General features: G+C 40.1%; 1 protein-coding gene across 1 annotated transcript in view; it reads right to left on the bottom strand.

Annotated features, from left to right (window-relative positions):
- Positions 1-346: 346 nt before the first annotated feature.
- Mal2 (mal, T cell differentiation protein 2) overlaps positions 347-13504 on the bottom strand; it is a 32960-nt gene continuing 19802 nt past the window's right edge. The window contains exons 3-4 of the mRNA XM_004661417.2: positions 5142-5297; positions 347-2478 (exon numbers count right to left, since the gene is read on the bottom strand). Of these exons, the coding sequence (XP_004661474.2) occupies positions 2407-2478; positions 5142-5297 (228 nt within the window). The 3' untranslated portion in view covers positions 347-2406. The remainder of the gene's footprint in view (positions 2479-5141; positions 5298-13504) is intronic.

The following is a 13504-nucleotide window of genomic DNA, read 5'->3' as shown; positions in this document are numbered from 1 at the left end:
TTGAAATAAGATAATAGTATCCTCTGCTTCAGGTTGCTGTGATGAGGATAAGTGAGCTATTCTAAAATGAAGACAGAATTCTGACATATATGAAACACTGGGTACATGCTTTTAAAACAGAGTATACAAATGCTTTAATTTGCCTTCACAGTATCACCTTTCCAAATGTAACTTCTTCATATTCATCACAGATTAAAGATTTACTTACCTTTCTTGAGAAACTTTCTTCAACATAAAACAGCTTCAAACAGAACTGTTTTATATGTGAGTCTGGAAGTTCTGTCAGGTTTAAACTGTTAACTGAATTCCGAAATGAAGAGGGTATAAAAACAGATGACCAAAAAGATTATCAAATGAATACTTTATTAGAGTCATAACACTTATAAAATAAATTTCTTTTCATCATGGAGTTATCAGATTTTTAAAACCAACAAACACTTTCTCATTTTTACAGCTAAGATGTGTAAAGAAATTCTTAAATGCCATAGGTTTTGTTCAAGTGCTTTGCCACTCAACTCACAAATCTAGAATGCAATAAATCTAAAATGTAGGTATTCACAGTTAGTGAGCGTTAGGTTTAGTTCTTAATGATCGAGAAGCAGTCCCTTTACAAAAGTGCCACCAACACACTTTGAAGAAATCATTTACTTTGGTGCCACAAAACATGGCCGGTTACATCTTTGGAAAAAATAAAACCTTACAACTAAATTCTAGAATACTATCTTTTAGTGATTCTGAGTAGAATGCATAATACATCTTTATGGCACATTTATGACTTTAAAATATATATAATTCATAATACAGGTTTAGAAAAGGTATGATGTGAGTATAAAGTCACCAGACTGATTTCCTCAAGTCTCATATTCAGACACGTCTCTCGTCATTAGAAGTGTATTTCAGAGCTCTAACAAGTTTCTTCTTCTAGGGAGTGTCAGGTGAGCAGATCTGATCACCAGGCTTTGATCATGCCACTTATTCATGGTGTGCCTATGCTCCATGAATTCTGACACTCCAACTCTCTCACAGCGCTCCTAGGTGATGATTCAGCTAGGCGGCAATGAGCTGAAAGAATAAAGCGATCCCAAGACCCACCCCCTTTCCAGAGCCTAGTTCTGTTAAAGCAACAGGCAAGTACTTTGTATGGAGAACATAGAGAGAATTATTGCCTACCTCTAACTGGTTCTCCCATTCAAGCCGTTTGGTAACTTGCCATAGCCACAGTCTCTACAGTGTCCTGTACTATTTAGCCAGAGGCAGCTTTTGTGGTAATAACTGTCTAAAAGCTGACTTGGTGTGTCAGTCACTAATGCAGTAACAACATCGACATTTGGGCTATGATCAAAATGTGAGAATCCGTATCTCTATGTGATCCATAATATTCTACTTAAATCTGACTCCCAAAATAATGCAAAAACAGAAAGTAAAAAAAAAAAAAAACAACTTCATAAAGATATTTGGAAAAGCTTTACATACATAAATATTTATATACTCATGCACAGGGCAAACAACCATATTCTGAAACATAAATAAACCAAAGTAAGACATACATAGATACCAGTTCCAGTAATGACTGTCTCTGGGGTAACTCTGGTGAGAGTCTTGCTCAGCTGTCAGGAGACCAATAGTTCGTTTAAGCAAATAGGGTTGACTTCATTCATTACTTTTCCTCATACCCAAGGCTTTGATGGAGTTATGGAGTTATTTTGAGAAACAAGATGCCCTTAAAAGGGTAAGTATTTGAACATGAACAAAAAGGAATGTGATTATTGGATAATGAGACTAAATATACTATGTGCTTTGTCTAGTGACACTTATAAACTTTTATGATTGGTTCAATAAAATGCAAAATACCTAACTAAAGGTTTCCTGGCAATCATTGACAAATTGCAGCTTGTGGGCCAAATCCAGTTTTAATACCTTTTTTTGTGAATAAAGCTTTATTAGCATATAGCCATACTATTTAATTGTTGTCTATTACTGCTTCCATACTACCACAGCAGAACTAGGCTGTACGTGTCCCATTTGACACAAAGAAGATGTGGACTAACGCCTGTTTTATACTAAGGGATAGAGTTTAGTGGGAAGGCTGTTTGAAATTTGTTGTTTTAGTTACCTAGTAAGGTTCAGGTGACTTTGCTACCAAACAAAAGGAATACTATTCCTTCATGAATAGTGTCTTGTGTACTCTATGAAGTACATGGGAGCTTTCTTCAAAAAGAAGACAGAGACAAATGTAAAGTGGACGATTATTTCTCTAACAGCATAATAATATTAAAATTCAACCCCTGAAATAAACCAAAACTTTCACTTAGGCTTTCTCTCTATACTAAGCAAAGTATGGAATGTGATGGTATCCAAAGTGACCCGACATATAAAGTAGAAACACAGCTGAGTTTTCAAGGAGTGTTACGGTCGCCATCTTCGGAAAGCCAGAGCCAAACTGCAACCATAACAAGCTGTCGTCACGAAGGCAAAAATCTGAGGAAAGAGAGAGGAAACCTGGTATGAGATTCATAACACTGACTTCAGGCAAATACTTACCTAGCAGAGAGCTGTAGGAAACTGACCAAACCTCAAGACACTTCAACACTTAATGAAAATAATTTATTCTGACCTCTTTTTGTGAATTTAAAAAATATTTTATTTATTTACTTGCAAGCAAAGGAGAGAAAGAGAGAGTATAGACTCACCAGGGCCTCTGCCTACTGGAAAGGAATTCCAGATGCATGTGCCATTTCATGAATCTGGCTTACATGGATACTGGGGATTTGAACCTGGGGAGTTATTGACCTCTCTCTCTTTTTTTAATGACTTGAAGTTCTGCTTTATCCCTTCAGACCATTGATCCTCCCATTATACATTCTTTTTAAATATTTAATTTTATTTATTTGATAGAGAAAGGAGGGAGGGAAAGAAAGAGAGAGAGAGAGAGAGAGAGAGAGAGAGACAGAGACAGAGAGAATGGGTGTGCCTTCAGCCACTGCAAACGAACTCCAGACATACCTCTTTGTGCATCTGGCTAACATGGGTCCTGGGGAATTGAGCCTGGGTCCTTTGGCTTTGCAGACAAACACCTTAACTGCTGAGCCATCCCTCCAGCCCATCCTCCCATTATACATTCTACATATCTCTTAAGAACTCTCTCATGTGCAGACAGCCTTATGTTCAACATCTGCTTACATACTGGGCTCACTTATTGTTTATGAAATCCCAAGCACTGTACTGAACATTTTAGTATGAGTTATCTACTTACACAGTGGCTTCACAACCATGAAAGACAGTAACAATCCAAACCCAAAGATGTAACAAATCATTTCTATGATTTTAGGAGATGGTCCTCAGGCACAGGTCCATACCCAGCTCTGCACTGCTATTTTCAATGTCACCGAGGCGTTCCTTAGCACCAACTACGTGTGCATCACCACATTTGGTGCAGATAAGCAAATAGATAATATTCCCATGTGACCTTTTGGGGCTTATGACCCACAGAAAACTGTCAGACAACATAGTTCAATATGATAAAATACTATGATTGTGTGTGAAAATTGGTAGCTCTGGGAAGAAATATCAGATTCACCCACAGAAGACTTTCTCAGTTCAGTTTCCGTGCTGCTGTTCTCTCTACACTCCTACTGCAGGTTGTTCCTCTGATACAAGTGGAGATACAAGTTCTCTGAATAAGAATAACTGCTTTTGGCATCTATTATTAGTGGAAAGTAAGTTCCTGCATCCTCAGGTATAAAGAGAGCAAAAGAGAAGTGAAAGAGTCAACATAATGTCAGCCGTGAAGGCAGACCTGAAAACTGAGGAGCTAGAGGTCCGCCTGCACCGGGGTGTGTGGATGGATGGGAACCTCAGGTGCAACTTGAGGCACATGCACGTTTATTGAGGAAGCTTCACTTCAGCGGAATGAAGTGTGTGTGTGTGTATGTGAGAGAGAGAGAGAAAGGGGGGGAGGGAGGGAGGGAAGGAGGGAGGGAGGGAGGGAGGGAGGGAGGAAGCAGAGAAGGGAAGGAAGGAGGGAGAGACAAATTTTGCACAAGAGGCACATCAGAAAAGAATGACTCTAGGGAGATCTCAAACCTGAGCTGTAGTGGACAAGGGTAAAACAGGAAACATGAGGTTCAGTATTAGACATGAAGGAAGCTATTTCAGATTTCAGTCAGAAAAGTAATTCCAACCTGTGATGCTTTTAATACTTATCTATGAAAACAAAACCAGTCTTCACACAGAGAGTTTTTTTTTTTTCTTTTCAAAGTTCCCCATAGAATGCTTGTGGTGGTTTGATTCAGGTGTCCCCCCCAAAACTTAGGTATTCTGAATGCTAGCTTCCCAGCTGATGGAGATTTGGGAATAAAGGCCTCCTGGAGGTGGTGTATTGATGGGGGCAGGCTTATGGGTTTTATAGCCAGTTTCCCCATGCCAGTGTTTGGCACACTCTCCTGTTCCTATTGTCCACCTGATGTTGGCCAGGGGTGATGTCCACCCTCTGCTCATGCCATCATTTCCCCCTGCCATGATGGAGCTTCCCCCTTGAGCCTGTAAGCCAAAATAAACCTCCTCCCCCCCCCCCCACCAAGCTGCTCTTGGTTGGGTGATTTCTATCAGCAATGCAAACCTGAGGGCAACAACCTTTCTGCCAATTCCCCATCTATTTTGATGGCTGGTGTATCTTCCTTCCCTGCTCACCTGTCTTCTCCCTAGCCTGAAGCAGAACCTGCAGTGTATTCATCCCAATGCAGCCCTCAATGTGGTAGGCCCACTGCAAAGGCTCATCCCACCCAGATGAACTAGGAGCAGGTTTATATTAGAAAGAGCAAAGCCAGAAACAAGCCTCCCATCCCAAGTCTGATGTTTTTAAAGAAGGTAAACAACACAATTCTTAGGGTAGAAATGGCTGTAGGAGGACAGGCAGCACTCGCTCACACCCCAGATGACCACCAATGGCCTCTTGCTTCAGGTGATTCCTTACTCCAGGGCTGGTAACAGTGTTTTGTGCATACAGCTGTTGGACAGACAAATCACTATTGCATGGTTAATTCTAATGCCTACGACAAAAAGACCATGCTGCTTCAGCAATTTCTTAGAGAGACTTAACAGTAGAAGGGCAGCGAGGGTGAGCTGTCCTCCGGGGCACTTACTGTGGCTGCCACGTTGATGTTGTACTGGTTGTCATTCAGGAGTGGTTTCACTGTCATGGTTGTGTTGCATTGCAGGTCATGCAGGGAGGTGGCCGCTGCTTCTAGCAAGAAGGCTCCAAAATAGAAGACAAACACTATAAAATGGTAGGCAAAGTCCTGGAATGGGAGGGAAAAGACATCTGCAGTTAAAAAATCACAAAGTTGTGGGGCTTTTTGCTTTTTTTTTTTTTTTCTGTTCCTTGTTTCAGAAGATGAAGTTTAAGTCTGGAAAAGTTGAAAATATGTGATCAAATTATCTTAAGTATATTCATAGTTTATTTTGGCTGCATTAGAAATGTCAGGTTATTAGAATCCAAATAAAAATCAACTGAGTGATTTTATTTGGTGTAAATGGCAAACCTTCTAATATAGTGACTATACAGAGATGCCAATATTACGTAAGATATAAAGAAATAGCATGCTCTATTTAAAATTCAATAAAATAGCATTCAAAGTAATATCCTTTTATTAGTTACATATATGTTTGAGCAATTATTATTTCCATCTTATATATCATCCTATATACCAAAAGATACAGAAGACTTAGTAAATCATAGAATTCAATAACATGCACCCCTACATTTCATTAAAATAGCTTGCATCCTTACAACCATCATTTATCTCTATTTTACAACCAGAATTTCTTCTTTACTTTTAGGTCAAAGCCTTACAAAGATTAACTTTTGGAGGGAAGCTTAATACCATACCTATTTGACTCTAAACCCTACTTTCTTTCTATTTTAAAAAAATATTTAAGTTGACAAATAAAATGTACATATTATGTAAATCGTGTCTTGAAATGTGTACAACTTATTTTTTTAAAAAAAATTATTTATTTATTTTAGAGAAAGAGGGAGGGTGGAGGGTATGGGCATGTCTTGGGTTCTAGCCACTGCAAACAAACTCCAGACACATGTGTTACTTTGTGTGTCTGGCTTTACGTGGGTACTGGGTAATTGAACTTGGGTCCTTAGGCTTTACAGGCAAGCATCTTAACCATGGAGCCATCTCTCTGGCCCCTACACACATTATCAAATAGCTAAACTGAATTACTAAATACATGTATTATCCCAAATACTTACATTTGCAGTGAGAGAAATTAACATCTACTTTTAACAGTCTTCCAGTATACACTGCCATTAACTACAGCCCCCATGTTATATACTAGGCCCCTTGAATGTATGCCTCCTGTGCAAGGTTTTGTATCCTCTGATCTACATCTTCCTAGTTTCTCCCACAAACCCTAGTAACCACCATTTTACTCTCTGCTTCTATGAGATCATCAGGCATGTGCCATTTGGTACCTTGGCTTCTTCCACTTAACTTCTCTATGCTCATCCATTTTGTTACAAGTTTTCTTTCATTTTAAAACCAAATAATATTCCATTGTTTGTGTTTGTGTGTGTGTGTGTGTGTGTGTGTGTGTTTGTGTGTATGCCACACTTTATCTATGTATTGATCCATTGATGGAGACTAAAGTTGATTCTATATCTTAACTACTATAAAAGATAGTGCAAAAGGGCATGGAGCCTGGATATCTATGACGTACTAATTTCATTGACTTTGTAATGGCAGTAGTGAGACTGCTGGATGTTATGGTAGTTGTATTTTTAAGTTTTTGAGAAACTTCCATATCATTTTTTATTATAACCCATTTATGCTCCTAGTAATTGTGATTAAGGGTTCTATTCAAAGTCTACTTTCTCTCAAATAGTGTTATTGATTATAAGAAAATTACAAGCAGTGAGAAACCGATGGTGAGACCCTATTGCTGAAGACTTCACATGCCTGAGAAGCAATGTTACTGAGAAATCAAGATGGTACTAAGCAGAAAACTTTCTCCCTGTATACCAACCAACTGAAAGCTGGAGAAAGCTACACTGCATGCAGCCCTTTGGGGAACAGAAGTCATCAGTGGTAAAAACAGTGGACACTGGAAGCCTCAAGTTTGGCCAAACAGGCCAAATGACTGAACAAGTGCAATAGTGGCATGTCTGCTATGGGGGAAACCAACTGCTATCTAATTGGACTGAAGGCCTGCTCGTTGGGAGGGAATACATGCATGGTACTGAAAACCTCATCAAAAGTCTATGTCAGGGGAGATCATGAGACTTAGGGGTATAAAGCCTGTTCTTGTCTGGATAAATATATATAGTATTTTCACCAAATTGCCCAGTAAGGACTACACTTAATGTTCATATTCATGTATTAATGCTACTCTGACTTCTGGTTAGAGAAGTTTCTCTTTTCAGATGCATTGGCCACTGGGATGACCCAAAAGGCAACATAATGCTGAGAAGAAGTGACGGAGGAGTGTCCACCACTGAAACATCTCTATCACACCCTCCAAGGCTCACGGTCCATTGCGGAAGAGGAGGCAGAAAGAATTTAAGAGCCAAAGGAAAGATACCACTCCTTACAATGCAACTTCCCAGACAGAAATTGGCCTTGATATCCATGACCTCATAGTGTCTAGCAATACCTACACAAGACCTTCATATTAGGAAAAAAAAATATGATAACATCAAAATAAAAGAGAGACTAACAGAGAGAGGAAGGTGATATGATGGAGATCAGAGTTGTAAAGGGGAAAGTGGGGGAGGATATATCATGGTTCATTGTCTGTAAGTATAGAAGTTGTCAATAGAATTAAAAAAATAGGAAAATTACGAGAGGGAATACTGCAATGCCTCTGTACGTGTCCATGTAGCAAACACAGTTGTGCATAAAATTGTCCTTGGGATGACCAGCACATGCTGCTAGGTTAGCGTTAACTAACCAGCCATGCAAGCCACAAGGTATCATGTTAAAATGCTTTCTACAAAACATTTCTCATTATACAGTCACTTGCATGCTTTCAAAAGACTTATGACAAATGTCACATGCTGGCCATATGCCTGAGCCATAACAGATACTCAGAAACATGGTTATTCAATATGTACGTTTAAATGTCAGTGCGCTTACAGGTTCAATACTTGAGCAAATTATTCATTAGTTATAAAAACTGGGAAAGTCTATTTAAAAATATAATTTTATTGATCTTCAAGGAGAGAGAGAGAGAAGGAACAAGAGGGAAAGAGAGAATTGGCAGAACAGAGACTCTTATCAGTACAAACTAAAGATGCATGTACCACTTTGTGCATCTGGCTTTACACAGGTAACTGGGAAAGCAAATCCAGGCCAGCAAGTTTTGCAAACAAGCTTCTTCAATGACATTGAGCCATGTCTTCAGCCCAAGAAATTGTTTGACATCACTAAGCGTTCATGTAATTTACTAAGGAGATCCTCAGAAATGACTTGTTTTATCTCTAAAAGGGAAATATACAGTTTGTTGACTTGATCTGCATTATCTTTGAGATCCAGTCCTAACACATCTCTATGAACATCAGCCACTTTGGCCTCATTTTGGACCCTAGGATATACTCTATCCCTCAAGCTTCAGTGGACATGGGATATGTTTCACTATTTGAGCCAAGACTGCATTCTTCCTGGGAAGCTCATAACCAGTCATAGCACAGTGGCCTGTGGGTTATGCCTGGTCACCCGTGGCCACTGCAAGATCTTAATGGGTAGGCCACATTGTGGAGCATTTAATGGAAAAGCCAAGACTGCGTCAGAGTCCGAGCATTCTCTGCCTCATTCTACTTCTTCTGCCTTATCTTTTCCAGTTCTAGCCTCCTATCATTGAAACAAGCAAATAAATAAAACAAAAAGTACTTCTACTTCTGAATCCATCTTAGAGTCTGCTTCTCCTTGGTGCCCTCGAGATTAATAGATTTTTTTTTTTGTATGCTTTTCCTGTTTGGCCATTACATACTTTTAACCTGGCATTATTTTGTATGATGATTCCTTTACTGCCACGTCTATTACAGTAAACATTTTGAGAGTCCCTTTCCAGGCCTGTGAACTATTTTCTTTGTAGACTCAGTAAATATTCCTGACCCCAGGGAAGCTGTAACACATTGATATGTAGCCATATGGGATGTCTATTTCAATTTCTGCTTGGCATAGGGGAGAGTAAGAAGTTCTGCAAGGTTCGCTTGTTACTGTGGACACCAGCTCACAAGTACCGAGCTGGAGGTCCTCATACACACTGGAACACATCAGAACCACCTAGAGTCATTCAAGCACAGATGACTGGGCCCTGCCAGTAGACTTTTAGTTTTAGTATTCTGGGAGAAATATTTCTGACTGTGTCCAGGTGGTACTGGTACTCTCGTCTGGGACCATCATTTGTGAAAACCCATCCTTGCATTTCTTCCATAGTAGGTGGGGACAATCCATTTCAAGTCGTTTTAATATGGTTCTACTTTTATTGGGGGGGGGCAGGGTTCAAGGTAGGTAGTTCTTGCTCAAGTATCCAATCTTGCTAGCACTCACCTACCCCAGAAAACTACATTCTTCACTTTTTCTTTTTTTTCTTTTCTTAAATCATCAGCCTTAACGAGAGGATTTTTTTTTTTTTAGCACAGTGAATATTTCTCATGTTTTTTTTTTTGAGCCTATCTTTAGTGCCAAATTTTCACTAACCATTTAAAAAAACAGAAAAAAGATTTTCACTGAATAAGAGTGATTCTGTTTGCAGTAGGCAAAAGTCACACAGCCACTCAAAGTTCTATTTCTTCTCTTGTGCAGATGAAGAAAACGTCATCTGTCATTCAAAAAGAACCACCTGAGTATGCCTATGTCCATATTCCCAACACTCAGAGGTTGACTGGAAGGAGGACCTTGAACTTGGGGCTAGTCTAGTGTGGAGACTTGAGTGTAAGATGCATCCCACAGGCCCATGTGCTGCAACACTTGGTACCATTTGGGAAGGCTGTGGAATCTTTAAGAGGTGGAGCCTTGCCAGGAGAAGTTGTTCACTACAGGTGGGCCTTGAGATTTTATAGCCCAGCCCCTACTTCCTGTTCACATTCTGCCTCCTGACTGCATTGGCCAGACCTGCTTTATGCTCCTGTTACCAAGCCTTCCCTTCCATGAAACTTCCCCCTGAAACCATAAGACAAAATACACCCTATCCTTCCTTCCTTTGTTTTTGGTCAGGTATTTGTTTATAGCATTAGGAAAAAAAGTAATACATCTAAGTTACACATACATAACAGGACTTTCTTGTCATCCCCCACCCCTGAAAGTCAATTTGTCTAGAAAGTCAAGGAAGTACGGATGTGGGCGTGGCGTATAGAATAGTCAGCTGCACATTGGGAGGTTAAAGGGAAATGTATATATATATATATATTTAATTAATTAATTAATTAATTTATTTATTTATTTGAGAGCGACAGACACAGAGAGAAAGACAGATAGAGGGAGAGAGAGAGAATGGGCACGCCAGGGCTTCCAGCCTCTGTAAATGAACTCCAGACGCGTGCACCCCCTTGTGCATCTGGCTAATGTGGGACCTGGGGAACCGAGCCTCAAACCGGGGTCCTTAGGCTTCACAGGCAAGCGCTTAACCGCTAAGCCATCTCTCCACCCCAGGAAATATATTTTTAACTGTACAGGATTTTGAAAATATTTCTTATTTTTCTAGCATATAGCTGAGTGTGGTGGTACTTGCCTTTAATGGCAGCACTCAGGAGGCAGAGGTACGAGGAACTGAAGTCCAGGTTAGCCTGGGCTAGAGTGAGTGAGACTCTTACCTCAGGAAAAAAAAAATAACACCATAAAAACCAATAAAAATATGATTTTCTTCTTAGCAGATTTTATCTAAAAAGGGGGAATACCAGTATGGAGTATGTTTTAAAAGTTAGACAAGGACTGGAGAGATGGCTTAGCAGTAAAACGCTTGCCTGTGAAGCCCAAGGACCCTGGTTCAAGGCTCGATTCCCCAGGACCCAGGTTAGCCAGATGCACAAGGGGGCGCATGCATCTGGAGTTTGTTTGCAGTTGCCGGAAACCCTGGCGTGCCCATTCTCTCTCTCTCTCTCTATTTGCCCCCCCTCCCTGTCACTCTCAAATAAATAAAAAATGAACAAAAAATTTTTAAGTTAGACAAAATAGTATTATTTTCTCTCTCTCTCTCTTGCAACATATTGAGCAATAGCTATTTCAAAACAAAAATCCCCTTCCTTTGTATATATTTTTAATTATTTGAGAGAGAGAGAACGAGACAGATAAAGAGGCAGACAGAGAGAGAGAGGGAAAGAGAGAGAGGGAGATAATGGGCACACTATGGCCTCTTGCTACTGCTAACAGATTGCATATGCATGTGCCACTTTGTGCATCTGGCTTTACTTGGGACTGAGGAATTGAACCTGGGTTTTAAGGCTTTGCAGGCAAGCGCCTTAACTGCTAAGTCATCTCTTCAGCCCATCAAAACACCCTTCTTGCAGCAAGACTGTAGTTCTAGCTACTTGGAAAGTTGAGGCAGAAGGTTAGCAAATTCAAGGTCTTTCTAGAGTATAGAACAAGTTCATGTCAGGGCTGGACAACTCAGAAAGACCCTGCCTTCAAATAAAAAGAAAAAATAAATGTAGCTCAGTGGGAAGGAGCTTGCCTAGTAGGTTCAAGGCTGTCAGTTCAACCTCTACTTAGTGCCACACAAAAACAAACTTCTTTCTTTCCCTAGATTAGAACTGGATTTTTAAAAATGTTTAACATGCTTTTATTATAACAATTATAGCAAAGCTAATATGTTTGGGGAAAATACTAAACATATCTAATACTATGACTGTTAATTGAATGGCATGACCACAAATTAGAAAAAAATAGGGGTGGAGATATGGATTAGCAGTTAAGGTGCTTGCCTGCAGAGCCAAAGGACCCAGTTTGATTCCCCAGGACTCATGTAAGCCAGATAGCGATATGTGCAAGGTGGCACATGCATCTGGAGTTCGTTGGCAGTGGCTGAACGCCCTGGCACACCCATTTTTCTCTCTCTCTCTATTTCTCTCACAAATAAATAAATAAAAATAAAATATATTTTAAAGTAGAAAGAATATTGTAGTTATTATAAAAAATCCTTGCTGGGGGCGGGAGGGTATTACCATGGGATATTTTTTATAGTCATGGAAAATATTAATAAAAATTGAGAAAAAGGGCTGGAGAGATGGCTTAGCAGTTAAGAGCTTGCCTGTGAAGCCTAAGGACCCCGGTTTGAAGCTCGCTTCCCCAGGTCCCACGTTAGCCAGATGCACAAGGGGGCGCACGCGTCTGGAGTTCGTTTGCAGAGGCTGGAAGCCCTGGCGCGCCCATTCTCTCTTTCTCCCTTTATCTGTCTTTCTCTCTGTGTCTGTCGCTCTCAAATAAATAAATAAATAAAAATTTTAAAAAAAATTGAGAAAAAAAATCCTTGTTGAAAATAAATTATTAAAAAATGCATTCCTATTTCCCTTGACTATGGCACATGGCATTAAACTATTATCACAAGGGAAAACAATTATTTTTGAGCAATGAATGTTTTGCAGCTCCAGAATGCATAAATTAAAACTTGTCACTTTCTTGTGATGATTCTATGATAAGCACGGCGCAAACATTTTTCTAGCTTGAGAACGTACACAGGTGTTACAAAACCTACTTCGTGCTAGCTGTGCGATCTACGTGAATCCACATGAAGAGATCCCACAAGAAGAGGGCGAAGATGAACCTGTCTAAATAGGAGGAGCACTCATTAGAGTTCATGAAGGCAGGCGCTGGCTCTATGGAAATAGCATCACCATGTGAAGAGTCCTGTTGCCATGGAAACCACGGTACCACGTTCTGAGTGTGGCTATTACAGGTTGGACATGAGACATTTGAAAGTAGAACATTTGAAAGGTTTCAAAATCGGAATTGTTTTTTACATGTGCGTGTACTGTACGTATGTTATATATAGATACGTACATCCACTCCCACCCACGCGGAGGACAGAGGACGGCACAAGACCTCCTCCTCCACCCCTCCTCCACTTGCTTCCTTGGGACCAAGCTGCTCGTGGAGCCCGGAGTTTCCAGATTTTCATCAGACTGGCTGACTAGAGTTTGCGATTCTCTTAGCGCCTCCACTGCCCACTTCCAGGGTTACATGTGTGTGTATATCCATGCCCAGCTTCTGACATGGGTGCTGAGGAATCAAACTCAGACCCTCTCAGGTCCACATGCTCCCATGGCAAGCGCTCCTGCCTGCTGAACCATTTCCCCAATCCCTGAAACTTAGTGAGTAGTAATGTCTATACAAATACTCCAAAATGAAATAAAACAAACAAGAAAAAAGAAAGAAAGAAAGAAAGAAAGAAAGAAAGAAAGAAAGAAAGAAAGAAAGATCTCTCCAAAATCGGAAACATTCTAGACCCAAGCAGTTTGGATAAGAGATACTCAGCCAATAACTATTTTATTTTTCATTAG

This window comes from Jaculus jaculus, chromosome 2 (assembly GCF_020740685.1).
Source record: "Jaculus jaculus isolate mJacJac1 chromosome 2, mJacJac1.mat.Y.cur, whole genome shotgun sequence".
Taxonomy (NCBI): Eukaryota; Metazoa; Chordata; class Mammalia; order Rodentia; family Dipodidae; genus Jaculus; species Jaculus jaculus.
Note: the sequence above shows the minus strand (reverse complement) of the source record. Positions and strands in the feature narration are given on the sequence as shown.